Source organism: Oncorhynchus mykiss, chromosome 4 (genome assembly GCF_013265735.2).
Source record: "Oncorhynchus mykiss isolate Arlee chromosome 4, USDA_OmykA_1.1, whole genome shotgun sequence".
NCBI classification, from domain to species: Eukaryota; Metazoa; Chordata; class Actinopteri; order Salmoniformes; family Salmonidae; genus Oncorhynchus; species Oncorhynchus mykiss.
In genome coordinates, this window is record NC_048568.1 from 41,126,566 (window position 1) to 41,154,474 (window position 27,909).

Here is a 27,909-nt window from a genome sequence, read left to right on the forward strand (position 1 = left end):
GTTCACCATGTGACCAGGACATATAACATTAACATCTGTTCACCATGTGACCAGGACATATAACATTAACATCTGTTCACCATGTGACCAGGACATATAACATTAACATCTGTTCACCATGTGACCAGGACATATAACATTAACATCTGTTCACCATGTGTATGTGACCATAACATTAACATCTGTTCACCATGTGACCAGGACATATAACATTAACATCTGTTCACCATGTGACCAGGACATATAACATTAACATCTGCTCACCATGTGACCATGACATATAACATTAACATCTGCTCACCATGTGTATGTGACCATGACATTAACATCTGTTCACCATGTGACCAGGACATATAACATTAACATCTGTTCACCATGTGTATGTGACCATAACATTAACATCTGTTCACCATGTGACCAGGACATATAACATTAACATCTGCTCACCATGTGACCATGACATATAACATTAACATCTGTTCACCATGTGACCAGGACATATAACATTAACATCTGTTCACCATGTGACCAGGACATATAACATTAACATCTGCTCACCATGTGTATGTGACCATAACATTAACATCTGTTCACCATGTGACCAGGACATATAACATTAACATCTGCTCACCATGTGACCATGACATATAACATTAACATCTGTTCACCATGTGACCAGGACATATAACATTAACATCTGTTCACCATGTGACCAGGACATATAACATTAACATCTGTTCACCATGTGACCAGGACATATAACATTAACATCTGTTCACCATGTGACCAGGACATATAACATTAACATCTGTTCACCATGTGTATGTGACCATGACATATAACATTAACATCTGTTCACCATGTGTATGTGACCAGGACATATAACATTAACATCTGTTCACCATGTGTATGTGACCATGACATATAACATTAACATCTGTTCACCATGTGTATGTGACCATTACATTAACATCTGTTCACCATGTGACCATGACATATAACATTAACATCTGTTCACCATGTGACCAGGACATATAACATTAACATCTGTTCACCATGTGACCAGGACATATAACATTAACATCTGTTCACCATGTGACCAGGACATATAACATTAACATCTGCTCACCATGTGACCAGGACATATAACATTAACATCTGTTCACCATGTGACCAGGACATATAACATTAACATCTGTTCACCATGTGTATGTGACCAGGACATATAACATTAACATCTGTTCACCATGTGACCAGGACATATAACATTAACATCTGTTCACCATGTGTATGTGACCATAACATTAACATCTGTTCACCATGTGACCAGGACATATAACATTAACATCTGTTCACCATGTGACCAGGACATATAACATTAACATCTGTTCACCATGTGTATGTGACCAGGACATATAACATTAACATCTGTTCACCATGTGATCAGGACATATAACATTAACATCTGTTCACCATGTGTATGTGACCATAACATTAACATCTGTTCACCATGTGACCAGGACATATAACATTAACATCTGTTCACCATGTGACCAGGACATATAACATTAACATCTGCTCACCATGTGACCAGGACATATAACATTAACATCTGTTCACCATGTGACCATGACATATAACATTAACATCTGTTCACCATGTGACCAGGACATATAACATTAACATCTGTTCACCATGTGTATGTGACCATAACATTAACATCTGCTCACCATGTGACCAGGACATATAACATTAACATCTGTTCACCATGTGTATGTGACCATAACATTAACATCTGTTCACCATGTGTATGTGACAAATACAATTTGATTTGTATAACAGAAAAATAAACAAGGAGGCAACGGCGTGTTTCTGAAGCAGAATAACCACTTTCAGGTCTGTAGGTTTTAAAGATAGAGATAACACAGTTTGGCCAATGAGCATCCTTTAGTTACTATTTATATATTTTTACAGAAGCTATTCCATTTTAACATCAGTCAATTAAAAGAAGTACCAATTTCCTAAACAAATTCCAATACGCATTCCAATTCTCTTTAATGCTTTTCAATAAGGGCCATTTGGAATTGGAATAGGAATTTGGAATACTTTCTGAATTGAATGGAATTGGAACAGGAATTTAGAATACTTTCTGAATTGAATGGAATTGGAACAGGAATTTAGAATACTTTCTGAATTGAATGGAATTGGAACAGGAATTTAGAATACTTTCTGAATTGAATGGAATTGGAACAGGAATTTAGAATACTTTCTGAATTGAATGGAATTGGAACAGGAATTTAGAATACTTTCTGAATTGAATGGAATTGGAACAGGAATTTAGAATACTTTCTGAATTGAATGGAATTGGAACAGGAATTTAGAATACTTTCTGAATTGAATGGAATTGGAACAGGAATTTAGAATACTTTCTGAATTGAATGGAATTGGAACAGGAATTTAGAATACTTTCTGAATTGAATGGAATTGGAACAGGAACTGACCCCAACACTGCTTCCTATTTCCATGTTTCTTTCCCTACCATGTCCATGTCCATAGTCGACAGTCTTCGGGATGACTGGTGCGTTGGGGACTGGAGGAACGGAGGACATGTACCCAGTGTCTTGAGGGTTGGTGTCTCCCCACGTCACTGTTTTTGCAGCAGTTGAGTTAGAAATGAGATTGGTCGCCTGGGGTGGAGAAATAGTGTTGTGGGTTAACACGTTTTTAAAAAATGGGTAAATATCTATAATTTGTAACTAAAAACAAACAAAAAAAAGAGTTAGAAATATGTATGTGACCTGGAAATGACAACGGACAATAATTAAAGTGGTCTTCTTCAAATATATTGTTGGACTATAACCAGGTTTATACCCATATTATGACCAGGTTGTAACCAACATTATAACCAGGTCTATAACCAACTATTATAACCAACATTATAACCAACATTATAACCAGGTCTATAACCAACATTATAACCAACATTATAACCAGGTCTATAACCAACATTATAACCAGGTCTATAACCAACATTATAACCAACTATTATAACCACAACATTATAACCAACATTATAACCAGGTCTATAACCAACATTATAACCAACTATTATAACCACAACATTATAACCAACATTATAACCAGGTCTATAACCAACTATTATAACCAACACTATAACCAACATTATAACCAGGTCTATAACCAACTATTATAACCAACATTATAACCAGGTCTATAACCAACATTATAACCAACATTATAACCAGGTCTATAACCAACATTATAACCAACTATTATAACCAACATTATAACCAACATTATAACCAACAATTATAACCAACTATTATAACCAACTATTATAACCAACTATTATAACCAACATTATAACCAGGTCTACAACCAACATTATAACCAACATTACAACCAGGTCTATAACCAACATTATAACCAGGTTTATAACCAACATTATAACCAACTATTATAACCAACATTATAACCAACATTATAACCAACATTATAACCAACTATTATAACCAACTATTATAACCAACTATTATAACCAACATTATAACCAGGTCTATAACCAACATTATAACCAGGTCTATAACCAACATTATAACCAACTATTATAACCAACTATTATAACCAACTATTATAACCAACATTATAACCAACTATTATAACCAACATTATAACCAGGTTTATAACCAGGTGTATAACCAACATTATAACCAGGTTTATAACCAACATTATAACCAGGTTTATAACCAACATTATAACCAACATTATAACCAACATTATAACCAGGTTTATAACCAACATTATAACCAACATTATAACCAGGTCTATAACCAACTATTATAACCAACTATTATAACCATCTATTATAACCAGGTTTATAACCAACTATTATAACCAACATTATAACCAACATTATAACCAACTATTATGACCAACATTATAACCAGTTTACAACCAGCCTCTTTATGCAAGTACATTCAGTGTAATGAACATTTTTAAAAATGCCACGAGAGGCCTGATGACAACCGCAAATCTGGCAGTAAACCTAACTGTCGATAAAACAAAAACGCGCTAGACAAGGTGGCCGCTTGTCGGTAAAATAAATTGGTGCGAGAAATGGAGGTGGAAACCTTTTAACGCGCAGATAATGATACGGTATATTAACCATCATATCGAAGTAAACTTGGAGACATGCAAATTACACGTTGTGTGCTCCTCTCACTATGACAGGGTAAACCCACGGAGTTTATTAGACTACGGATGAAATCAGTTCCGATGGAACTTCACAGGGTGGTGAAAGTGCACGGTGACGCGAGCTTGACGCTCCTTTCCAATAGGAAATATTGAGGGTCTTATTCTGGTGACATGATGATCGATGCTTGGGTGCCCATTTGACAAATAAAAATGACATGACTCTTATCCATAATAATCTCATCATGTAGATAGTCTACCTGCACTGGCTGAGAGATGTTGGCTAAAGCACATGGAAATAAACACAGGGCACATTTGCTTTATAAAACACAAACATTTTTTGTTTTTGTACCAAAACCATCAGCAGAGTTGAAAATGAAATGGGAAAAAGTAATTTGTATGTGCATCATTTCATCGCGCAAAAAAAATCTCTGTTGGGAATTATTATTATTTTTTTTTTTTAGAATATTTGCAAGCAACTCTGTCGCCAATTGGATGGAAACCTAGCTAGTGACATGACTCAACTGTGAGATTTAACAGTTTTATATGGGCTTCCAAGAACTTTGAATAAATTCCCTGGTTTTCCCAAAATTCCAGATTCCCGGAATCAGGAGGGAACAAGCAGCAAACCTGGAACCCTCTAAACCAGGATTCCCGGAATCAGGAGGGAACAAGCAGCAAACCTGGAACCCTCTAAACCAGGATTCCCGGAATCAGGAGGGAACAAGCAGCAAACCTGGAACCCTCTAAACCAGGATTCCCGGAATCAGGAGGGAACAAGCAGCAAACCTGGAACCCTCTAAACCAGGATTCCCGGAATCAGGAGGGAACAAGCAGCAAACCTGGAACCCTCTAAACCAGGAATCCCGGAATCAGGAGGGAACAAGCAGCAAACCTGGAACCCTCTAAACCAGGATTTCTGGAAAACCAGGGAATTTATTCAAAGTTCCCGGGATTTTGCAACCCTATATACAAATACACACACATATACATATATACATATATATATACACATACGTATATATATACACATACGTATATATATATATATATATATATATATATATATATATATATATATATATATATATAATTACTTGAATAAACAGCTTGAAAGAAAAAATACACAAAACTGTACTATCTCAAACAAATGCCTATAGATTTACCTGCAGCTAAATTCTATATGTAAATGTCAAACAGTTCAATTCTATATTTTATGTAAAATATATACATTTGATTTAGTCATATTTTAGTCATATTTAGTCATATTTTATATCAACAGGGTGTGGTGGTTTACCTGCAGGGCACTCCGGACCTCAGGGGGGATCTCTAGCCCCAGTAGCCCAGCAGGGAGCTCCGTCTTAGGGTCAGACGTGATGGATAGGGCCTCTCCCTCGGTCAAATTCTCCTGCATTTCTCTGTTCAGTACCAGAGAAACAGACCTACATTGTATTTAAAGTGCTGTGTGATTCATTTGCTAATATGAATGTACAGAGTAGCCTGGAATCCCGAACCTATTTTGTGCTAACATTCCTCTCCGTGTACTCCAAAAATGGTATCACAAAAGGGTGGCAATGAGTAGAATGATAGAACAATCAGACAGGTACTCAGGCTACATTCAGAGGTCTCTCACAAAAAAACAGTTGTGAAAAATGGCATTTCAAAAAAATATACAGTGCCAGTCAAATTTGGACACACCTACTCATTCAAGTGAATAATAGTGAAGACATCAAAACTATGTGCACAGTTGTCATCAAGGCAAAGGGTGGCTACTTCTGAGAACCTCAAATATAAAATATATTTTGGATTTGTTTAATTATTAACACTTTTTTGGTTACTATATGTGTTATTTCATTATTACAACGTAGAAAATAGTAAAAATAAAGAAAAACAAAAAATATTCAGACCTCTAGACTAAAATGGTTTCGATTGTTTTCCCCCCTCAATCTACACACAATACCTCATAATGACATCACAATACCTCATAATGACATCACAATACCTCATAATGACGTCACAATACCGCATAATGACGTCACAATACCCCATAATGACGTCACAATACCCCACAATGACGTCACAATACCCCATAATGACGTCACAATACCCCATAATGACGTCACAATACCCCACAATGACGTCACAATACCCCACAATGACGTCACAATACCCCATAATGACATCACAATACCCCATAATGACGTCACAATACCCCATAATGACATCACAATACCCCACAATGACGTCACAATACCCCACAATGACGTCACAATACCCCATAATGACGTCACAATACCCCATAATGACATCACAATACCCCATAATGACGTCACAATACCGCAGAATGACGAAGCAAAAACAGGGTTTTAAGAAATGATTGCGATTTTTTTGTTGTTTAAATACCCAGCGGTAGAAAAAGTACCCAAATGTCATACTTGAGTAAAAGTAAAGATTCCTTAATAGGAAATGACTCAAGTAAAAGTGAGTCTGTCACCCAGTAAAATACTACTTGAGTAAAAGTCTAAAAGTATATGTTTTTAAATATACTTAAGTGTCAAAAGAAAATGTAATTGATAAAATGTACTTAAGTATCAAAAGTACAAGTATAAATCATTTCAAATTCCTTATATTAAAGCAAATCAGACCACTACATTTTCTAGTTTTTTTAAATGTATTTACGGATAGCCAGGGGCATGCTCCAACTGTCAAAGATAATTTACAAATGAAGCATGTGTTTTAGTGAGTCTGCCAGATCAGAGGCAGTAGGGATGACCAGGGTTCTCTTGATAAGTGGGTGAATTAGACATTTTTCCTGTCCTGCTAAGCCTTCAAAGTGTAACGAGTTGGGTGACAGGGAAAATGTATGGAGTAATAAGTACATTATTTTCTTTAGGAATGTAGTGAAGTAAAAGTTTTCCAAAATATTAATAGTAAAGTACAGATACCCAAGAAAACTACTTAAGATGAACTTTCAAGTACTTTTACTTAAGTACTTCACACCAAATGGAAAACCTCCTTCCTTAAGTATTCAGGCCCATTGTACCGTTTCCACTTATCATCCCTGAGATGTTTCTACAACTTGATTGGTGTCGAAGGAATTGTCCGTAGAGCTCCGAGACAGGATTGTGTCGAGGCACAGATCTGGGGAAGGGTACCAAAACATTTCTGCAGCAATGAAGGTCCCCAAGAACACAGTGGCTTCCATCATTCTTAAATGGAAGAAGTTTGGAACCACCAAGACTCTTCCTAAAGCTGGCCGCCCGACCAAACTGAGCAGAAGAGAAGGGCCTTGGTCAGGGAGGTGACCAGGAAAACCTTCCAGAAGGGACAACCATCTCTGCAGCACTCCACCAATCAGGCATTTATGGTAGAGTGGCCAGACAGAAGCCACTCCTCAGTAAAAGGCACATGACAGCCCGCTTGGAGTTTGCCAAAAGGCACCTAAAGGACTGACAGACCATGAGAAACAAGACTCTCTGGGGGGATGTTTTTCAGCGGCAGGGACTGGGAGACTAGTCAGGATCGAGGGAAAGATGAACGGAGCAAAGTAAAGACATCCTTGATGAAAACCAGCTCCAGAGTGCTCAGGACCTCAGACTGGTGTGAAGGTTCACCTTCCAACAGGACAACGACCCTAAGCACACAGCCAAGACAACACAGGAGTGGCTTCAGGACAAGCCTCTGAGTGGCCCAGCCAGAGTCTGGACTTGAACCTGATCGAAAATCTCTGGAGAGACCTGAAAATATCTGTGCAGCGACACTCCCCATCCAACCTGACAGGGCTTGAGAGGATCTGCAGGGAAGAATGGGAGAAACTCCCCAAATACAGGTGTGCCAAGCTTGTAATTGCTGCCAAAGGTGCATCAACAAAGTACAGAGTAAAGGGTCTGAATACTTATGTAAATGTGATATTTCAGGTGAATTTTTTTATACATTTGCAAAAATATCTTAAATTGTTTTTGCTTTGTCATTATGGGGTATTGTGATGTCATTATGGGGTATTGTGATGTCATTATGGGGTATTGTGTGTAGATTGATGAGATGTAAAAAAAACATTTTTTCATCCATTTTACATTTTAGAATAAGGCTGTGACGTAACAAAATGTGGGAAAAGTCAAGGGGTCTGAATACTTTCCAAATGTAATGTATAGTTTGATATATATTGTGGTCATTAAAAAATGACAAGGTTTCACCAAGACAGTTTCTATCTTAGGGGCAACCCCATCCATACATACACATCTCTTAGGGTTGGGGTCAATTCCATTTCAATTCCAAGCAATTACAAAAGTAAACCAAATTGCAATTCCACATTTTCCTAGTTTAAAAGCATTGAAGATAATTGGAATGGTACTTCCCGAATTGAACCCAATCCTGATGTCTCTAATTTACCTGATAAGCTTCAGCTCATGGGCAGCTTTCAGGATGATCTCATGTTGTCGTTGTGACAGAGCCAGTATGCCCGGTCCAGTTCCCTGTGAGGCTGGTTCCTGAGAGCTGTCTGGTCCAGTAGTGGGAGGAGCAAGGGCCTGGGAGGAGGTGGGTGGAGGGATACCTAGATCGGATCTAGGTGGCTCGGCTCGTCCGTCGTAGTGGGGCCTATGCTCCTCAAAATCTGAGGGGTAGTTTCTCTCCGGAAGGGGTGGTCTTGATCTCTCCCACTCTGGAGGAGGCAAGTAGGGGGGTTCATTGTGCCTGTAAGGAGGGTCGTCCGGGTAGCCGCGACTTTGTAGCTTGCCTCCTCTTCCGTGCTCTTCTCCCTCGAAGGCGTATGGAGGACGGTCTCTGTCTCCCTCGTAGGCATATGGAGGACGGTCTCTGTCTCCCTCGTAGGCATATGGAGGACGGTCTTGGTCCCTCTCATCAGTCCACTCGTCCTCTCTGAAGCGGTCTGGGGGAGGGTAGTCTCTCTCTGGTAGTGGTCCTCCTCTCTCCCTGTCCCACTCCCCACCACGAGGAGGCTCATGGGGATAATACTCCTCCTCGCGGTCGTAGTCATGTGGCGGGCGCTTCGGCCAGTCACGCGGTGGCAGCGGCCTTCCATACCTGTCATCATCAGGACCACCAAACTCCTCCCCGTACCCGTCGTGGGGGTACCCCTCCATCTCCTCGTGTGGCTGCTGCATCATACCCCGGGCCCTGCCCATCGGGGCTCCCCGAGGGCCCATCGGACGCCTCCTCATCCCCCCTCGCTCCATCATCATCTCAAGGGGAGGCGGACCTCTTGGCCCGACTCTGCCGTGGTTGGGGGGCCGTCCTGGGCCCGGGGGCCAGCCAAGGTCCCTATCCGTGTCGTGATATGGAGGATGATCACCAGGCCCCATCAGATCTCTGTCCATCATCTCTCTAGGTGGAGGAGGTCGCCCCCTCATGTCTCGCTCCATCATATCGTGGTGCATGGGCGGCCCTCTGGGGTTGTAGTCCCGATGCAGCGGGGGTCCCAGAGGGTCCATGTCATCGTGAGGCCCCATGGGGGATCCTAGAGGGTCATGGGGGTCCATGGCTCCGCGAGGAGGAGGAAGGGGGCGTCTGGGACCCCCCTGGTGCATGAAGCCGGGTCGGCCGCGTGGAGGGCGACTACGCCCAGGATGGAAGGGGGCTCGGGGGCCTCCTCTCATGCCATGAGGAGGGGGCCTCCGGTCCATCCAGTAGGGATCTCCTTCCTCTCCCCAGTACTCTGGAAGTGGGGGATCTGTTTCCTCCCAGTGGTGCCCGTCTAGAGGCTCTCCTCTCCCCATAGGGGGACCTCCTCTCCCTGGGTCTTCGTAGTAGTCCTCTGGAGAGTAGTAGTGCTCTTCAGGGACCCACATCTCCTCTTCAGGCAGAGGAGGACCTCCAGGTTTCTCCAGTGAAGGGTCCTGCTGCCAGTCCTCCTCTGGTCCTCCATGTTGTGATCTCATCTCGTCATGAGGAGGTCTGTAGTCGTAAGGAACCCCCTCCATGTCGTCCTCCGTCCTCCCACCTCCCAGGGGGACAGTGTTGGGACTGAAGTCTGGGATACCGGGCTGTTGTCCTCCACGTCCCCTCAGACCACCCCTTCCTCCTCGCCCCCTCATCCCTCCATCCAACTCCCCTCGTCCTCTACCTCCCCTCATCCCTCCATCAAACTCCCCTCGTCCTCTACCTCCCCTCATCCCTCCATCAAACTCCCCTCGTCCTCTACCCCCCCTCATCCCTCCATCCGCCTCCCCTCGTCCTCTACCTCCCCTCATCCCTCCATCCGCCTCCCCTCGTCCTCTACCTCCCCTCATCCCTCCATCAAACTCCCCTCGTCCTCTACCTCCCCTCATCCCCCCATCAAACTCCCCTCGTCCTCTACCTCCCCTCATCCCTCCATCCGGCTCCCCTCGACCTCTGACAGGCCCTAGCGGCTGGCCACGTCCCATGGGCCCCGGAGGACCAGGAGATTGGTTGGTCATTGGGTCTGTCTTCGAAGGCTCCGGTCCCTGAGGCCTGTTGTTGTTATTGACATTATTCTTCAATGGCCCATCCGGTCCACCTGGTTTGAAAGCGGTCTTAGCGGGGGAAGCGGTTTTCGGGGACACAGAGGCGTCGGTGGACACTTGGGGCTTGGTACCGGCAGGACCAGTAGGGCTCACCTTCTCCATGTTGACGGTGGATCCCTTACTAGCAGCAGCAGCGTCAGCTTCTGCCTTCGTCTGAGGGATGGGGTCATTTTGGACGAAGAAGCCATCCAGTGAGTCCACCATGTCCTCTGACATATCCTCCGGTTCTGCTCCTGGTTTCGCTGGCCCGGTAGGTTTATTACCAGGAGGCTTGGAGCCCGCTGGCGTCTCAGTCTTACCCTGTGGTGGTTGTGTGTCTTTACTAGTGTCTGGTTTAGGCTGTGGGCCTATATGGGGAACTAGGGGACCAGGTGGTCTTTCAAAGCAGCCAGGGGGGTTTTGTCTCGGGGGGGGCTGGTCGAACCGGGACCCCTGCTGCCCAAAGCGAGGCCCTGGTCCTCTGGGGCCAGGCTGGTTGAACCTCTGGCGCTGCTCGTTGAACCTGGGGCCTGGTGGAGCATTAAACCTCTGCTGTTGACCGGATTGCTGCTGCTGGTCAAACAGCGGGCCATTCCCTCTCGGACCATCAAACCTTGAAAAGAAAATCACATGAATGTCTGTCAACAGTCTGTTTTTGGAAATTGCAATGTTTTTTTTGTGTTTTTTTTTTGTCCAAATCCACAATTATTTTCATTTATTAATTTAACCTCCAGATTGTCATGTTCAGGTAGAAACAACATCTCTATGGTCAAGAGGTGAAACACAATCACACCGTTTCAATATCATTATACTATGAGTACACAAGTTACCTTGGTCCTCTGGGGCTTTGGAAGGGTGGAGGCTGTCCTGGTGGTGGAACTGGTGATCTGGCCACACCTCTCCCTCCTGGGCCCGCCCCTCTCCCTCCTGGGCCCGCCCCTCTCCCTGGAGTTCCAGACAGGTTGTACTGCTCTGCCTGAGGCCCTTGGTGTGGTTTTCCTGTTGGGGTTCCCATGCGTTGGGTGTTTGAGGGGCCTTGCTGCCCTGGTCGAGGGCCCTGCAACATGGATCCAGAGGTGGACGAGGGCTGGCTACCTGTCTGGGACGGCACGGACGGGCTCACCATGTGACCTTGTTGAATCTGCGAGTCCGGTCCAGATAGTGGGTACTGACCATATTGGTTGTACTGGTCCCCGTACCCTCCACTACCATACCGGTCACTACTACCGTATTGATCAGCGCCGTACTGTCCACCGCCATCGCTGCCGACGCCACCTCCGTACTGTTGCTGCGTGGCTCGCAGGGTGGTGACCCTCTCCTGCAACGAATCAATCAAATATATTTGTATATATTTTACCTTTATTTAACCAGGCAAGTCAGTTAAGAACAAATTCTTATTTTCAATGACGGCCTAGGAACAGTGGGTTAAACTGCCTTGTTCAGGGGCAGAACGACAGATTTGTACCTTGTCAGCTTGGGGATTCGAACTTGCAACCTTTCGGTTACTAGTCCAACGCTCTAACCACTAGGCTACCTTGCCGCCCCTCCACTCTAACCACTAGGCTACCCTGCCGCCCCTCCACTCTAACCACTAGGCTACCCTGCCGCCCCTCCACTCTAACCACTAGGCTACCCTGCCGCCTCTCCACTCTAGCCACTAGGCTACCCTGCCGCCCCTCCACTCTAGCCACTAGGCTACCCTGCCGCCCCTCCACTCTAGCCACTAGGCTACCCTGCCGCCCCTCCACTCTAACCACTAGGCTACCCTGCCGCCCCTCCACTCTAACCACTAGGCTACCCTGCGCCCTCTACACTCTAACCACTAGGCTACCCTGCCACCTCTACACTCTAACCACTAGGCTACCCTGCCCCCTCTACACTCTAACCACTAGGCTACCCTGCGCCCTCTACACTCTAACCACTAGGCTGCCCTGCCGCCCCTCCACTCTAACCACTAGGCTACCCTGCCCCCTCTACACTCTAACCACTAGGCTACCCTGCCCCCTCTACACCCTAACCACTAGGCTACCCTGTCCCCTCTACACTCTAACCACCAGGCTACCCTGCCCCCTCTACACTCTAACCACTAGGCTACCCTGCCGCCTCTACACTCTAACTACTAGGCTACCCTGCCGCCCCTCCACTCTAACCACTAGGCTACCCTGCCACCCCTCCACTCTAGCCACTAGGCTACCCTGCCGCCCCTCCACTCTAGCCACTAGGCTACCCTGCCGCCCCTCCACTCTAGCCACTAGGCTACCCTGCCGCCCCTCCACTCTAACCACTAGGCTACCCTGCCGCCCCTCCACTCTAACCACTAGGCTACCCTGCGCCCTCTACACTCTAACCACTAGGCTACCCTGCCACCTCTACACTCTAACCACTAGGCTACCCTGCGCCCCTCCACTCTAACCACTAGGCTACCCTGCCGCCCCTCCACTCTAACCACTAGGCTACCCTGCGCCCTCTACACTCTAACCACTAGGCTACCCTGCCACCTCTACACTCTAACCACTAGGCTACCCTGCGCCCCTCCACTCTAACCACTAGGCTACCCTGCCGCCCCTCCACTCTAACCACTAGGCCACCCTGCGCCCTCTACACTCTAACCTTTAGGCCGCCCTGCCGCCCCTCCACTCTAACCACTAGGCTACCCTGCCCCCTCTACACTCTAACCACTAGGCTACCCTGCCGCCCCTCTACACTCTAACCACTAGGCTACCCTGCCCCCTCTACACTCTAACCACTAGGCTACCCTGCCCCCTCTACACTCTAACCACTAGGCTACCCTGCCCCCTCTACACTCTAACCACTAGGCTACCCTGTCCCCTCTACACTCTAACCACCAGGCTACCCTGCCCCCTCTACACTCTAACCACTAGGCTACCCTGCCCCCTCTACACTCTAACCACTAGGCTACCCTGCGCCCTCTACACTCTAACCACTAGGCTGCCCTGCCGCCCCTCCACTCTAACCACTAGGCTACCCTGCCCCCTCTACACTCAAACCACTAGGCTACCCTGCCCCCTCTACACTCTAACCACTAGGCTACCCTGCCCCCTCTACACTCTAACCACTAGGCTACCCTGCCCCCTCTACACTCTAACCACTAGGCTACCCTGTCCCCTCTACACTCTAACCACTAGGCTACCCTGCCGCCTCTACACTCTAACCACTAGGCTACCCTGCCGCCTCTACACTCTAACTACTAGGCTACCCTGCCGCCCCTCCACTCTAACCACTAGGCTACCCTGCCGCCCCTCCACTCTAGCCACTAGACTACCCTGCCGCCCCTCCACTCTAGCCACTAGGCTACCCTGCCGCCCCTCCACTCTAGCCACTAGGCTACCCTACCGCCCCTCCACTCTAGCCACTAGGCTACCCTGCCGCCCCTCCACTCTAGCCACTAGGCTACCCTGCCGCCCCTCCACTCTAGCCACTAGGCTACCCTGCCGCCCCTCCACTCTAACCACTAGGCTACCCTGCCGCCCCTCCACTCTAACCACTAGGCTACCCTGCGCCCTCTACACTCTAACCACTAGGCTACCCTGCCACCTCTACACTCTAACCACTAGGCTACCCTGCGCCCCTCCACTCTAACCACTAGGCTACCCTGTCCCCTCTACACTCTAACCACTAGGCTACCCTGCCGCCTCTACACTCTAACCACTAGGCTACCCTGCCGCCCCTCCACTCTAACCACTAGGCTACCCTGCCCCCTGTACACTCTAACCACTAGGCTACCCTGCCCCCTCTACACTCTAACCACTAGGCTACCCTGCCGCCCCTCTACACTCTAACCACTAGGCTACCCTGCCCCCTCTACACTCTAACCACTAGGCTACCCTGCGCCCTCTACACTCTAACCACTAGGCTGCCCTGCCGCCACTCCACTCTAACCACTAGGCTACCCTGCCCCCTCTACACTCTAACCACTAGGCTACCCTGCCCCCTCTACACTCTAACCACTAGGCTACCCTGCCCCCTCTACACTCTAACCACTAGGCTACCCTGCCCCCTCTACACTCTAACCACTAGGCTACCCTGCCCCCTCTACACTCTAACCACTAGGCTACCCTGCGCCCTCTACACTCTAACCACTAGGCTGCCCTGCCGCCCCTCCACTCTAACCACTAGGCTACCCTGCCCCCTCTACACTCTAACCACTAGGCTACCCTGCCCCCTCTACATTCTAACCACTAGGCTACCCTGCCCCCTCTACACTCTAACCACTAGGCTACCCTGCCCCCTCTACACTCTAACCACTAGGCTACCCTGCCCCCCATCCACTCTAACCACTAGGCTACCCTGCCGCCCCTCCACTCTAACCACTAGGCTACCCTGCCGCCCCTCCACTCTAACCACTAGGCTACACTGCCGCCCCTCCACTCTAACCACTAGGCTACCCTGCCGCCTCTACACTCTAACTACTAGGCTACCCTGCCGCCCCTCCACTCTAACCACTAGGCTACCCTGCCGCCTCTCCACTCTAACCACTAGGCTACCCTGCCTCCTCTACACTCTAACCACTAGGCTACCCTGCCGCCTCTACACTCTAACCACTAGGCTACCCTGCCTCCTCTACACTCTAACCACTAGGCTACCCTGCCGCCTCTACACTCTAACCACTAGGCTACCCTGCCGCCTCTACACTCTAACCACTAGGCTACCCTGCCGCCCCTACACTCTAACCACTAGGCTACCCTGCCGCCTCTACACTCTAACCACTAGGCTACCCTGCCGCCTCTACACTCTAACCACTAGGCTACCCTGCCGCCCCTCCACTCTAACCACTAGGCTACCCTGCCGCCCCTACACTCTAACCACTAGGCTACCCTGCCGCCCCTCCACTCTAACCACTAGGCTACCCTGCCGCCTCTACACTCTAACCACTAGGCTACCCTGCCGCCCCTCCACTCTAACCACTAGGCTACCCTGCCGCCCCTCCACTCTAACCACTAGGCTACCCTGCCGCCCCTCCACTCTAACCACTAGGCTACACTGCCGCCCCTCCACTCTAACCACTAGGCTACCCTGCCGCCTCTACACTCTAACTACTAGGCTACCCTGCCGCCCCTCCACTCTAACCACTAGGCTACCCTGCCGCCTCTCCACTCTAACCACTAGGCTACCCTGCCTCCTCTACACTCTAACCACTAGGCTACCCTGCCGCCTCTACACTCTAACCACTAGGCTACCCTGCCTCCTCTACACTCTAACCACTAGGCTACCCTGCCGCCTCTACACTCTAACCACTAGGCTACCCTGCCTCCTCTACACTCTAACCACTAGGCTACCCTGCCGCCTCTACACTCTAACCACTAGGCTACCCTGCCGCCTCTACACTCTAACCACTAGGCTACCCTGCCGCCCCTACACTCTAACCACTAGGCTACCCTGCCGCCCCTCCACTCTAACCACTAGGCTACCCTGCCGCCCCTCCACTCTAACCACTAGGCTACACTGCCGCCCCTCCACTCTAACCACTAGGCTACCCTGCGCCCTCTACACTCTAACCACTAGGCTACCCTGCGCCCTCTACACTCTAACCACTAGGCTACCCTGCCGCCTCTACACTCTAACCACTAGGCTACCCTGCCGCCTCTACACTCTAACCACTAGGCTACCCTGCCGCCTCTACACTCTAACCACTAGGCTACCCTGCCGCCTCTACACTCTAACCACTAGGCTACCCTGCCTCCTCTACACTCTAACCACTAGGCTACCCTGCCGCCTCTACACTCTAACCACTAGGCTACCCTGCCGCCTCTACACTCTAACCACTAGGCTACCCTGCCGCCTCTACACTCTAACCACTAGGCTACCCTGCCGCCTCTACACTCTAACCACTAGGCTACCCTGCGCCCTCTACACTCTAACCACTAGGCTACCCTGCCGCCTCTACACTCTAACCACTAGGCTACCCTGCCGCCTCTACACTCTAACCACTAGGCTACCCTGCCGCCTCTACACTCTAACCACTAGGCTACCCTGCCGCCTCTACACTCTAACCACTAGGCTACCCTGCCGCCTCTACACTCTAACCACTAGGCTACCCTGCCGCCTCTACACTCTAACCACTAGGCTACCCTGCCGCCTCTACACTCTAACCACTAGGCTACCCTGCCGCCTCTACACTCTAACCACTAGGCTACCCTGCCCCCTCTACACTCTAACCACTAGGCTACCCTGCGCCCTCTACACTCTAACCACTAGGCTACCCTGCCGCCTCTACACTCTAACCACTAGGCTACCCTGCCGCCTCTACACTCTAACCACTAGGCTACCCTGCCGCCTCTACACTCTAACCACTAGGCTACCCTGCCGCCTCTACACTCTAACCACTAGGCTACCCTGCCGCCTCTACACTCTAACCACTAGGCTACCCTGCCGCCTCTACACTCTAACCACTAGGCTACCCTGCCGCCTCTACACTCTAACCACTAGGCTACCCTGCCGCCTCTACACTCTAACCACTAGGCTACCCTGCCGCCTCTACACTCTAACCACTAGGCTACCCTGCCGCCTCTACACTCTAACCACTAGGCTACCCTGCCGCCTCTACACTCTAACCACTAGGCTACCCTGCCTCCTCTACACTCTAACCACTAGGCTACCCTGCCGCCTCTACACTCTAACCACTAGGCTACCCTGCCGCCTCTACACTCTAACCACTAGGCTACCCTGCCGCCTCTACACTCTAACCACTAGGCTACCCTGCGCCCTCTACACTCTAACCACTAGGCTACCCTGCCGCCTCTACACTCTAACCACTAGGCTACCCTGCCGCCTCTACACTCTAACCACTAGGCTACCCTGCCGCCTCTACACTCTAACCACTAGGCTACCCTGCCGCCTCTACACTCTAACCACTAGGCTACCCTGCGCCCTCTACACTCTAACCACTAGGCTACCCTGCCGCCTCTACACTCTAACCACTAGGCTACCCTGCCGCCTCTACACTCTAACCACTAGGCTACCCTGCCGCCTCTACACTCTAACCACTAGGCTACCCTGCCGCCTCTACACTCTAACCACTAGGCTACCCTGCCGCCTCTACACTCTAACCACTAGGCTACCCTGCCGCCTCTACACTCTAACCACTAGGCTACCCTGCCGCCTCTACACTCTAACCACTAGGCTACCCTGCCGCCTCTACACTCTAACCACTAGGCTACCCTGCCGCCTCTACACTCTAACCACTAGGCTACCCTGCCGCCTCTACACTCTAACCACTAGGCTACCCTGCCGCCTCTACACTCTAACCACTAGGCTACCCTGCCGCCTCTACACTCTAACCACTAGGCTACCCTGCCGCCTCTACACTCTAACCACTAGGCTACCCTGCCGCCTCTACACTCTAACCACTAGGCTACCCTGCCGCCCCAATATGACGACCCCTTTTTTCACATCAGCAGCGCCTTTACATGAAGCTGCCTGGGGATTTACTCATTTACTATGCGACAGACAGAACATATCTAAAAAAAAAAGTCCTGTAACATTACATCCTACTGAACAGACCCCAGAGGCAGAGGGGGAGGGCCCCTCCTCTTCAGGCTGTACCGTACCTGTAGGTGTGCTGAGGTGGAGTTTGTCAGGTTGTACCTGTAGGTGTGCTGAGGTGGAGTTTGTCTGGTTGTACTGTACCTGTAGGTGTGCTGAGGTGGAGTTTGTCAGGTTGTACCTGTAGGTGTGCTGAGGTGGAGTTTGTCAGGTTGTACCTGTAGGTGTGCTGAGGTGGAGTTTGTCAGGTTGTACCTGTAGGTGTGCTGAGGTGGAGTTTGTCAGGTTGTACTGTACCTGTAGGTGTGCTGAGGTGGAGTTTGTCTGGTTGTACTGTACCTGTAGGTGTGCTGAGGTGGAGTTTGTCAGGTTGTACTGTACCTGTAGGTGTGCTGAGGTGGAGTTTGTCAGGTTGTACCTGTAGGTGTGCTGAGGTGGAGTTTGTCTGGTTGTACTGTACCTGTAGGTGTGCTGAGGTGGAGTTTGTCTGGTTGTACTGTACCTGTAGGTGTGCTGAGGTGGAGTTTGTCTGGTTGTACCTGTAGGTGTGCTGAGGTGGAGTTTGTCTGGTTGTACCTGTAGGTGTGCTGAGGTGGAGTTTGTCAGGTTGTACCTGTAGGTGTGCTGAGGTGGAGTTTGTCAGGTTGTACTGTACCTGTAGGTGTGCTGAGGTGGAGTTTGTCTGGTTGTACCTGTAGGTGTGCTGAGGTGGAGTTTGTCAGGTTGTACCTGTAGGTGTGCTGAGGTGGAGTTTGTCAGGTTGTACTGTACCTGTAGGTGTGCTGAGGTGGAGTTTGTCAGGTTGTACCTGTAGGTGTGCTGAGGTGGAGTTTGTCAGGTTGTACCTGTAGGTGTGCTGAGGTGGAGTTTGTCTGGCTGTACCTGTAGGTGTGCTGAGGTGGAGTTTGTCAGGTTGTACCTGTAGGTGTGCTGAGGTGGAGTTTGTCAGGTTGTACCTGTAGGTGTGCTGAGGTGGAGTTTGTCTGGTTGTACTGTACCTGTAGGTGTGCTGAGGTGGAGTTTGTCTGGTTGTACTGTACCTGTAGGTGTGCTGAGGTGGAGTTTGTCAGGTTGTACCTGTAGGTGTGCTGAGGTGGAGTTTGTCAGGTTGTACCTGTAGGTGTGCTGAGGTGGAGTTTGTCTGGCTGTACCTGTAGGTGTGCTGAGGTGGAGTTTGTCTGGTTGTACTGTACCTGTAGGTGTGCTGAGGTGGAGTTTGTCTGGTTGTACCTGTAGGTGTGCTGAGGTGGAGTTTGTCTGGTTGTACCTGTAGGTGTGCTGAGGTGGAGTTTGTCTGGTTGTACCTGTAGGTGTGCTGAGGTGGAGTTTGTCAGGTTGTACCTGTAGGTGTGCTGAGGTGGAGTTTGTCTGGCTGTACCTGTAGGTGTGCTGAGGTGGAGTTTGTCAGGTTGTACCTGTAGGTGTGCTGAGGTGGAGTTTGTCAGGTTGTACTGTACCTGTAGGTGTGCTGAGGTGGAGTTTGTCTGGTTGTACCGTACCTGTAGGTGTGCTGAGGTGGAGTTTGTCTGGTTGTACCGTACCTGTAGGTGTGCTGAGGTGGAGTTTGTCAGGTTGTACCTGTAGGTGTGCTGAGGTGGAGTTTGTCAGGTTGTACTGTAGGTGTGCTGAGGTGGAGTTTGTCTGGTTGTACTGTACCTGTAGGTGTGCTGAGGTGGAGTTTGTCTGGTTGTACCTGTAGGTGTGCTGAGGTGGAGTTTGTCAGGTTGTACTGTACCTGTAGGTGTGCTGAGGTGGAGTTTGTCTGGTTGTACTGTACCTGTAGGTGTGCTGAGGTGGAGTTTGTCTGGTTGTACTGTACCTGTAGGTGTGCTGAGGTGGAGTTTGTCTGGTTGTACCTGTAGGTGTGCTGAGGTGGAGTTTGTCAGGTTGTACTGTACCTGTAGGTGTGCTGAGGTGGAGTTTGTCTGGTTGTACTGTACCTGTAGGTGTGCTGAGGTGGAGTTTGTCTGGTTGTACTGTACCTGTAGGTGTGCTGAGGTGGAGTTTGTCTGGTTGTACCTGTAGGTGTGCTGAGGTGGAGTTTGTCTGGTTGTACTGTACCTGTAGGTGTGCTGAGGTAGAGTTCATCTGTTCCTGCCACTGTTTCCACTGTAACTCGTAGTCCTGTAGCTGGTCTTTATGTGGGTAGGACTGGAACTGCTCTTGCCACTGGCTGAAGGTGCGGCCCCAGTCTCCAAACACCGGGTCAAACTGCTGCTGCTGCTTCTCATAGTGACTCAGCTGCATGGCCATAGACATCGTCTACACGGGGGAGGACATTGAGGAGAATAGAACAGGCTTCGTTTTTCAAAATGACACTACAAAATGCCCTGACAGCAAAGAGACAACGCACACTTCGACAGGAGCAAAGGGACAACGCACACTTCGACAGGAGCAAAGGGACAACGCACACTTCGACAGGAGCAAAGGTACAACGCACACTTCGACAGGAGCAAAGAGACAACGCACACTTCGACAGGAGCAAAGGGACAACGCACACTTCGACAGGAGCAAAGGTACAACGCACACTTCGACAGGAGCAAAGGGACAACGCACACTTCGACAGGAGCAAAGGGACAACGCACACTTCGACAGGAGCAAAGGGACAACGCACACTTCGACAGGAGCAAAGGGACAACGCACACTTCGACAGGAGCAAAGAGACAACGCACACTTCGACAGGAGCAAAGAGACAACGCACACTTTGACAGGAGCAAAGAGTATGCACGATACGATGATGCCCTCTATGCTCACTCCAAAATTGTATTTTATTTTATCAATGCAAGACGCTGTGCAAATAAAGTCGACTGCTCTTAGCATTACACTAGCATTACACTAGCTGAACAGACCACCACCTTGTATACAGCTGTTAGATCCTGGTGGAAGCAGTAGTCCTAGGTCCAGTAAGACCTAGTTCTCCTAGTTAGACATAGTCCTAGTTAGACATAGTTAGACATAGTCCTAGTTAGACATAGTTAGACATAGTCCTAGTTAGACATAGTCCTAGTTAGACATAGTCCTAGTTAGATATAGTTAGACCTAGTCCTAGTTAGACATAGTTAGACATAGTCCTAGTTAGACATAGTTAGACATAGTCCTAGTTAGACATAGTTAGACATAGTCCTAGTTAGACATAGTTAGACATAGTCCTAGTTAGACATAGTCCTAGTTAGATATAGTTAGACCTAGTCCTAGTTAGACCTAGTCCTAGTTAGACCTAGTTAAACATAGTCCTAGTTAGACATAGTTAGACATAGTCCTAGTTAGACATAGTTAGACATAGTCCTAGTTAGACATAGTCCTAGTTAGATATAGTTAGACCTAGTCCTAGTTAGACCTAGTCCTAGTTAGACCTAGTTAAACATAGACCTAGTTAGACATAGTCCTAGTTAGACATAGTCCTAGTTAGACATAGTTAGACAGTGTCCTAGTTAGACATAGTCCTAGTTAGACATAGTCCTAGTTAGACATAGTTAGACCTAGTCCTAGTTAGACCTAGTCCTAGTTAGACCTAGTCCTAGTTAGACCTAGTTAAACATAGTCCTAGTTAGACCTAGTTAGACATAGTCCTAGTTAGACATAGTCCTAGTTAGACATAGTTAGACATAGACATAGTCCTAGTTAGACATAGTTAGACATAGTCCTAGTTAGACCTAGTCCTAGTTAGACATAGTCCTAGTTAGACATAGTCCTAGTTAGACATAGTTAGACCTAGTCCTAGTTAGTCCTAGTTAGACCTAGTCCTAGTTAGACATAGTTAGACCTAGTCCTAGTTAGACCTAGTCCTAGTTAGACCTAGTCCTAGTTAGACCTAGTTAAACATAGTCCTAGTTAGACCTAGTTAAACATAGTCCTAGTTAGACCTAGTTAAACATAGTCCTAGTTAGACCTAGTTAGACATAGTCCTAGTTAGACATAGTTAGACAGTTAGTTAGACATAGTCCTAGTTAGACATAGTTAGACATAGTCCTAGTTAGACATAGTTAGACATAGTCCAAGTTAGACATAGTCCTAGTTAGATATAGTTAGACATAGTCCCTAGTTAGACATAGTCCTAGTTAGTCCTAGTTAGACAGTGTCCTAGTTAGTCCTAGTTAGACAGTGTCCTAGTTAGACATAGTTAGACAGTGTCCTAGTTAGACATAGTTAGACAGTGTCCTAGTTAGACAGTGTCCTAGTTAGACAGTGTCCTAGTTAGACAGTGTCCTAGTTAGACAGTGTCCTAGTTAGACATAGTTAGACAGTGTCCTAGTTAGACATAGTCCTAGTTAGACATAGTCCTAGTTAGACATAGTTAGACCTAGTCCTAGTTAGACCTAGTCCTAGTTAGACCTAGTTAAACATAGTCCTAGTTAGACCTAGTTAAACATAGTCCTAGTTAGACATAGTTAGACAGTGTCCTAGTTAGACATAGTTAGACAGTGTCCTAGTTAGACATAGTTAGACAGTGTCCTAGTTAGACATAGTTAGACAGTGTCCTAGTTAGACATAGTTAGACAGTGTCCTAGTTAGACAGTGTCCTAGTTAGAAAGGATGGAAATAATATTGTGTCAGTGGATCCTTACTTACCTCGAGCTGTGCAGGTTGTTGGATACACTGCTGGTACTGGTTGAGGATGACCTGTAGCTGAGCATGGTGCCGCATCAGTGCTTGGTACTGGTAGCCAGCTCTCTGCTGCTGGGCCTGCTGCCACTGGGCCGCTGCACTCTGGAGCTGCTTCAGCCGGGCCGCCTCTGCTGGGTCCTGGGCTAGGGGTGCAGGCTGCAGGTGGAGAGGAGTGTACCTTGTAGTAAAGTTAACCCAAACTAACTAAGTAAGGAAGCCTTGGAGGAGTTAAGGGCTCCACAAAGTCTACGCAAACAGAGCAACGGATCATCATAACACGATCTGTTACAAATATTAGTACGTAGAACTACGCAGAGAGCGACGAAGATGAAGCTTTGACGCTACGTTTACGAAGAGTCCTTCAGCCTTGTCCACGCTACATTTAGTCCTTCAGCCTTGTCCACGCTACGTTTACGTAGAGTCCTTCAGCCTTGTCCACGCTACATTTACGTAGAGTCCTTCAGCAATGTCCACGCTACATTTAGTCCTTCAGCCTTGTCCACGCTACGTTTACGTAGAGTCCTTCAGCCTTGTCCACGCTACATTTACGTAGAGTCCTTCAGCCTTGTCCACGCTACATTTACGTAGAGTCCTTCAGCAATGTCCACGCTACATTTAGTCCTTCAGCCTTGTCCACGCTACATTTACGAAGAGTCCTTCAGCCTTGTCCATGCTACATTTACGAAGAGTCCTTCAGCCTTGTCCACGCTACGTTTACGAAGAGTCCTTCAGCCTTGTCCACGCTACGTTTACGAAGAGTCCTTCAGCCTTGTCCACGCTACGTTTACGAAGAGTCCTTCAGCCTTGTCCACGCTACATTTAGTCCTTCAGCCTTGTCCATGCTACATTTAGTCCTTCAGCCTTGTCCACGCTACGTTTAGTCCTTCAGCCTTGTCCACGCTACGTTTACGTAGAGTCCTTCAGCAATGTCCACGCTACGTTTACGTAGAGTCCTTCAGCCTTGTCCACGCTACGTTTACGAAGAGTCCTTCAGCCTTGTCCACGCTACGTTTACGTAGAGTCCTTCAGCAATGTCCACGCTACGTTTACGTAGAGTCCTTCAGCCTTGTCCACGCTACGTTTACGAAGAGTCCTTCAGCCTTGTCTACGCTACGTTTACGTAGAGTCCTTCAGCCTTGTCCACGCTACGTTTAGTCATTCAGCAATGTCCACGCTACATTTAGTCCTTCAGCCTTGTCCACGCTACGTTTACGTAGAGTCCTTCAGCCTTGTCCACGCTACGTTTACGTAGAGTCCTTCAGCCTTGTCCACGCTACGTTTACGAAGAGTCCTTCAGCCTTGTCCACGCTACGTTTACGTAGAGTCCTTCAGCCTTGTCTACGCTACGTTTACGTAGAGTCCTTCAGCCTTGTCCACGCTACGTTTACGTAGCGTCCTTCAGCAATGTCCACGCTACGTTTACGTAGAGTCCTTCAGCCTTGTCCACGCTACGTTTACGAAGAGTCCTTCAGCCTTGTCTACGCTACGTTTACGTAGAGTCCTTCAGCCTTGTCCACGCTACGTTTAGTCATTCAGCAATGTCCACGCTACGTTTAGTCCTTCAGCAATGTCCACGCTACGTTTACGAAGAGTCCTTCAGCCTTGTCCATGCTACGTTTACGAAGAGTCCTTCAGCCTTGTCCACGCTACGTTTACGAAGAGTCCTTCAGCCTTGTCCACGCTACGTTTACGAAGAGTCCTTCAGCCTTGTCCACGCTACGTTTACGTAGAGTCCTTCAGCAATGTCCACGCTACGTTTACGTAGAGTCCTTCAGCCTTGTCCACGCTACATTTACGTAGAGTCCTTCAGCAATGTCCACGCTACATTTAGTCCTTCAGCCTTGTCCACGCTACGTTTACGAAGAGTCCTTCAGCCTTGTCCACGCTACGTTTACGTAGAGTCCTTCAGCAATGTCCACGCTACGTTTACGTAGAGTCCTTCAGCCTTGTCCACGCTACATTTACGTAGAGTCCTTCAGCAATGTCCACGCTACGTTTAGTCATTCAGCAATGTCCACGCTACGTTTAGTCCTTCAGCAATGTCCACGCTACGTTTACGAAGAGTCCTTCAGCCTTGTCCATGCTACGTTTACGAAGAGTCCTTCAGCCTTGTCCACGCTACGTTTACGAAGAGTCCTTCAGCCTTGTCCACGCTACGTTTACGAAGAGTCCTTCAGCCTTGTCCACGCTACGTTTACGAAGAGTCCTTCAGCCTTGTCCACGCTACGTTTACGAAGAGTCCTTCAGCCTTGTCCACGCTACGTTTACGAAGAGTCCTTCAGCCTTGTCCACGCTACGTTTACGTAGAGTCCTTCAGCCTTTTCCACGCTACGTTTACGTCCTTCAGCATTGTCCACGCTACATTTAGTCCTTCAGCCTTGTCCACGCTACATTTAGTCCTTCAGCCTTGTCCACGCTACATTTAGTCCTTCAGCCTTGTCCACGCTACGTTTACGTAGAGTCCTTCAGCCTTGTCCACGCTACATTTACGTAGAGTCCTTCAGCCTTGTCCACGCTACATTTACGTAGAGTCCTTCAGCCTTGTCCACGCTACATTTAGTCCTTCAGCCTTGTCCACGCTACATTTAGTCCTTCAGCCTTGTCCACGCTACATTTACGTAGAGTCCTTCAGCCTTGTCCACGCTACATTTACGTAGAGTCCTTCAGCCTTGTCCACGCTACATTTAGTCCTTCAGCCTTGTCCACGCTACGTTTACGTAGAGTCCTTCAGCCTTGTCCACGCTACATTTAGTCCTTCAGCCTTGTCCACGCTACGTTTACGTAGAGTCCTTCAGCCTTGTCCACACTACCAGAACTTCACACAGGGGCGAGAGCCTCTGTCTTTGTTTCTGTAGCGCGAGGAAGCTTAAATAACATTCCCATTCAATTATTTGTATTTTTTCCCTGTGACATTGGTAAACCGACACGTGAATACCTACCATATCACTGGATCGTTACCACAGTCCGATTACATTCTGAAGATATTGAATTTCAAAACATATCAGACTCTCGGGAGACGATTGTGTGGAGAAGATTGCGTTTGTCAGCAGTATCCCTTTCATACAGAGAAAAATCCCACTAATTAATTTTGTTGTGTTTTTTTTTACAGGTAACACATCGTCTGCTATAAATGGGATATGTCTCACAGACCAATATATTTACGAACAATTAGAATCTCAGACATGTGAAACGGTCAGGTTTCTCCTTTACCGTTTTGTCCTCCGGTGGAGGTGGTGGCGGGGGCTCCTCTTTGGGTGGGGGTGGTGGAGGGGCGTTCTTAGGGGGTTCCGATGGAGGGGGAGGCGCGGCTGTCGAGTGGGGCCGGGGCGTTGGGCCATCACCCTGACCCTGTTTGGCCTTCTCGACTTTCAGCCTCTGCAGATTCTGGAGATGCTGCTTGTACCAATACTGCTGCTGTTCCTGGATGACAACAACAAACATCACATCAACATGACAATTTTAGACACTCTGATTAGGATGTGCAGCCCCCTTTCCCTTCCTGCTTGTTGTAAATATGATGGAATAAACATAGCTACTATTGTGTTATAGTTAAAACCCTGCTCTGAGAGATGATTGGGGGAATGATAAGTAGGCTTATCTCATGCAAGAAGATGGGTGATGAGAAGATCACAATACATTTAGAAACTAACAACACTACTAGCATGGTCCCAGATCTGTTTGTGCTGTTTTGCAGACTCCTACGGTCAGTGATAAATCATAGGAGCTTGCTATATACAACTTTAACAAATCTGGGGTCAGGCTATGACAATAGCACGCAGAAACAACGACTTCCCGATGCAATATGAGTAAATTACAAATCATATAAGGTACATTCTCGTCATTCCTGAGATGAAGTACGGGTACGTTTGCATGCCGTCGTGGAAAGCAGACCTACTGCAGCAATGTGAAATACACATCCAAGATATTACCTGGAGCGACATTGACGTAAAATCGGGCTTTTCCTCCTCCGACCCAGAGGAATGTGCCTGGTCTTTCGAGGCCAAAGATTCTTTCGTGTTTACCTCTTTAGTCGCTGGAGTACCATTGTTCTGAGTGGGCACCGGGAGGGTCGAATCTGGTGGGGGAGGCTGGGCCTCCTTGGACTGCGGGGACTGTGGCGGTAGCGGCGGCTGCTGTGGTCCGGGCGGACCGGCTTGCATGGTCTGATACTCATCTTGATAAGGGGAAGGGGCACCGGCCCCCGTTGAACCATACCCATATCCCGAACTGCCTTGCCACGATTCGGCCGCAGTACCACCGCCGCCATAGGGGTTTGCATCTACGTTCCTGTCGTGGTGCAGCACGGATTGGAGCTGTTTATGGTGGAGCTGTTGTAGCTGCTGCATCTGCTGGAGATGCTGCTCCCGCAGGCTGTTGAACGTGGAACCGGGTGCCGCTGCGGGCGTAGCGGCTCCATAACTCCCGAATCCACCTGCGAAGCCTTCGCCTTGAGGAGACGGCGCGCCGAAGTTCTGCTGCGAAGGTGGTTGATGGCCACCGCCGTAGTTAGTACCCCAGGGATACATGCTTGGAAACAGCGGGCTTGTGTGGGCCTTTGTGCTCACATAAAACCGGCGCAGTGAAAAATACAAGGTAATGCGACGCTACCCTCGATATAGAGGTACGTTTTTACGTGCGTTACAAACCGTAAACAAACGCTGATTATTGATCGCGTTTGTTGTATCAGTAAACGTTAACAAATTAAAGAAAATGCGTTGTTCGCCTTGGTTTTCGGGTTCCGTATCCTTTAGCTAGAAAGCTAACTAGCTGGTTGTGGAGGGAGACGTGGGAAACGTACACGCCGATTGGTTGGTATGACGGATGTACGTCATGAATACATCATTTCCGGATCAATCAAATTGTTGTTATTTTTCCATTCCACAAGAGGGTGACATTTCTACATAAATACACAGACCTCATATGCCACAATCAGATTTCAGTAGTCCAAAACAACATGACGAGAAAATGTTTTTTTTTGTTGGAACCAATCAGATAGATTATTGGGTCAAACAGTAAATTATTGGGTCAAAACAAAATAGTTTGGATCAGATAATTGCGCTTTGAAGGTCTGAGAGATGGCTTACAAAAAAACCTGTGTGTGTGTGTG

At 48.1% G+C, this 27,909-nt stretch overlaps 1 protein-coding gene across 1 annotated transcript in view; it reads right to left on the reverse strand.

The window, feature by feature from the left end:
- LOC110522635 (YLP motif-containing protein 1) overlaps positions 1-27,605 on the reverse strand; it is a 63,836-nt gene extending 36,231 nt beyond the window's left edge. The window contains exons 1-9 of the mRNA XM_036976343.1: positions 26,732-27,605; positions 26,013-26,222; positions 22,767-22,958; positions 20,259-20,459; positions 11,525-12,012; positions 10,741-11,307; positions 8,602-9,903; positions 5,510-5,630; positions 2,540-2,687 (exon numbers count right to left, since the gene is read on the reverse strand). Of these exons, the coding sequence (XP_036832238.1) occupies positions 2,540-2,687; positions 5,510-5,630; positions 8,602-9,903; positions 10,741-11,307; positions 11,525-12,012; positions 20,259-20,459; positions 22,767-22,958; positions 26,013-26,222; positions 26,732-27,328 (3,826 nt within the window). The 5' untranslated portion in view covers positions 27,329-27,605. The remainder of the gene's footprint in view (positions 1-2,539; positions 2,688-5,509; positions 5,631-8,601; positions 9,904-10,740; positions 11,308-11,524; positions 12,013-20,258; positions 20,460-22,766; positions 22,959-26,012; positions 26,223-26,731) is intronic.
- Between the last annotated feature and the right edge of the window lie 304 nt (positions 27,606-27,909).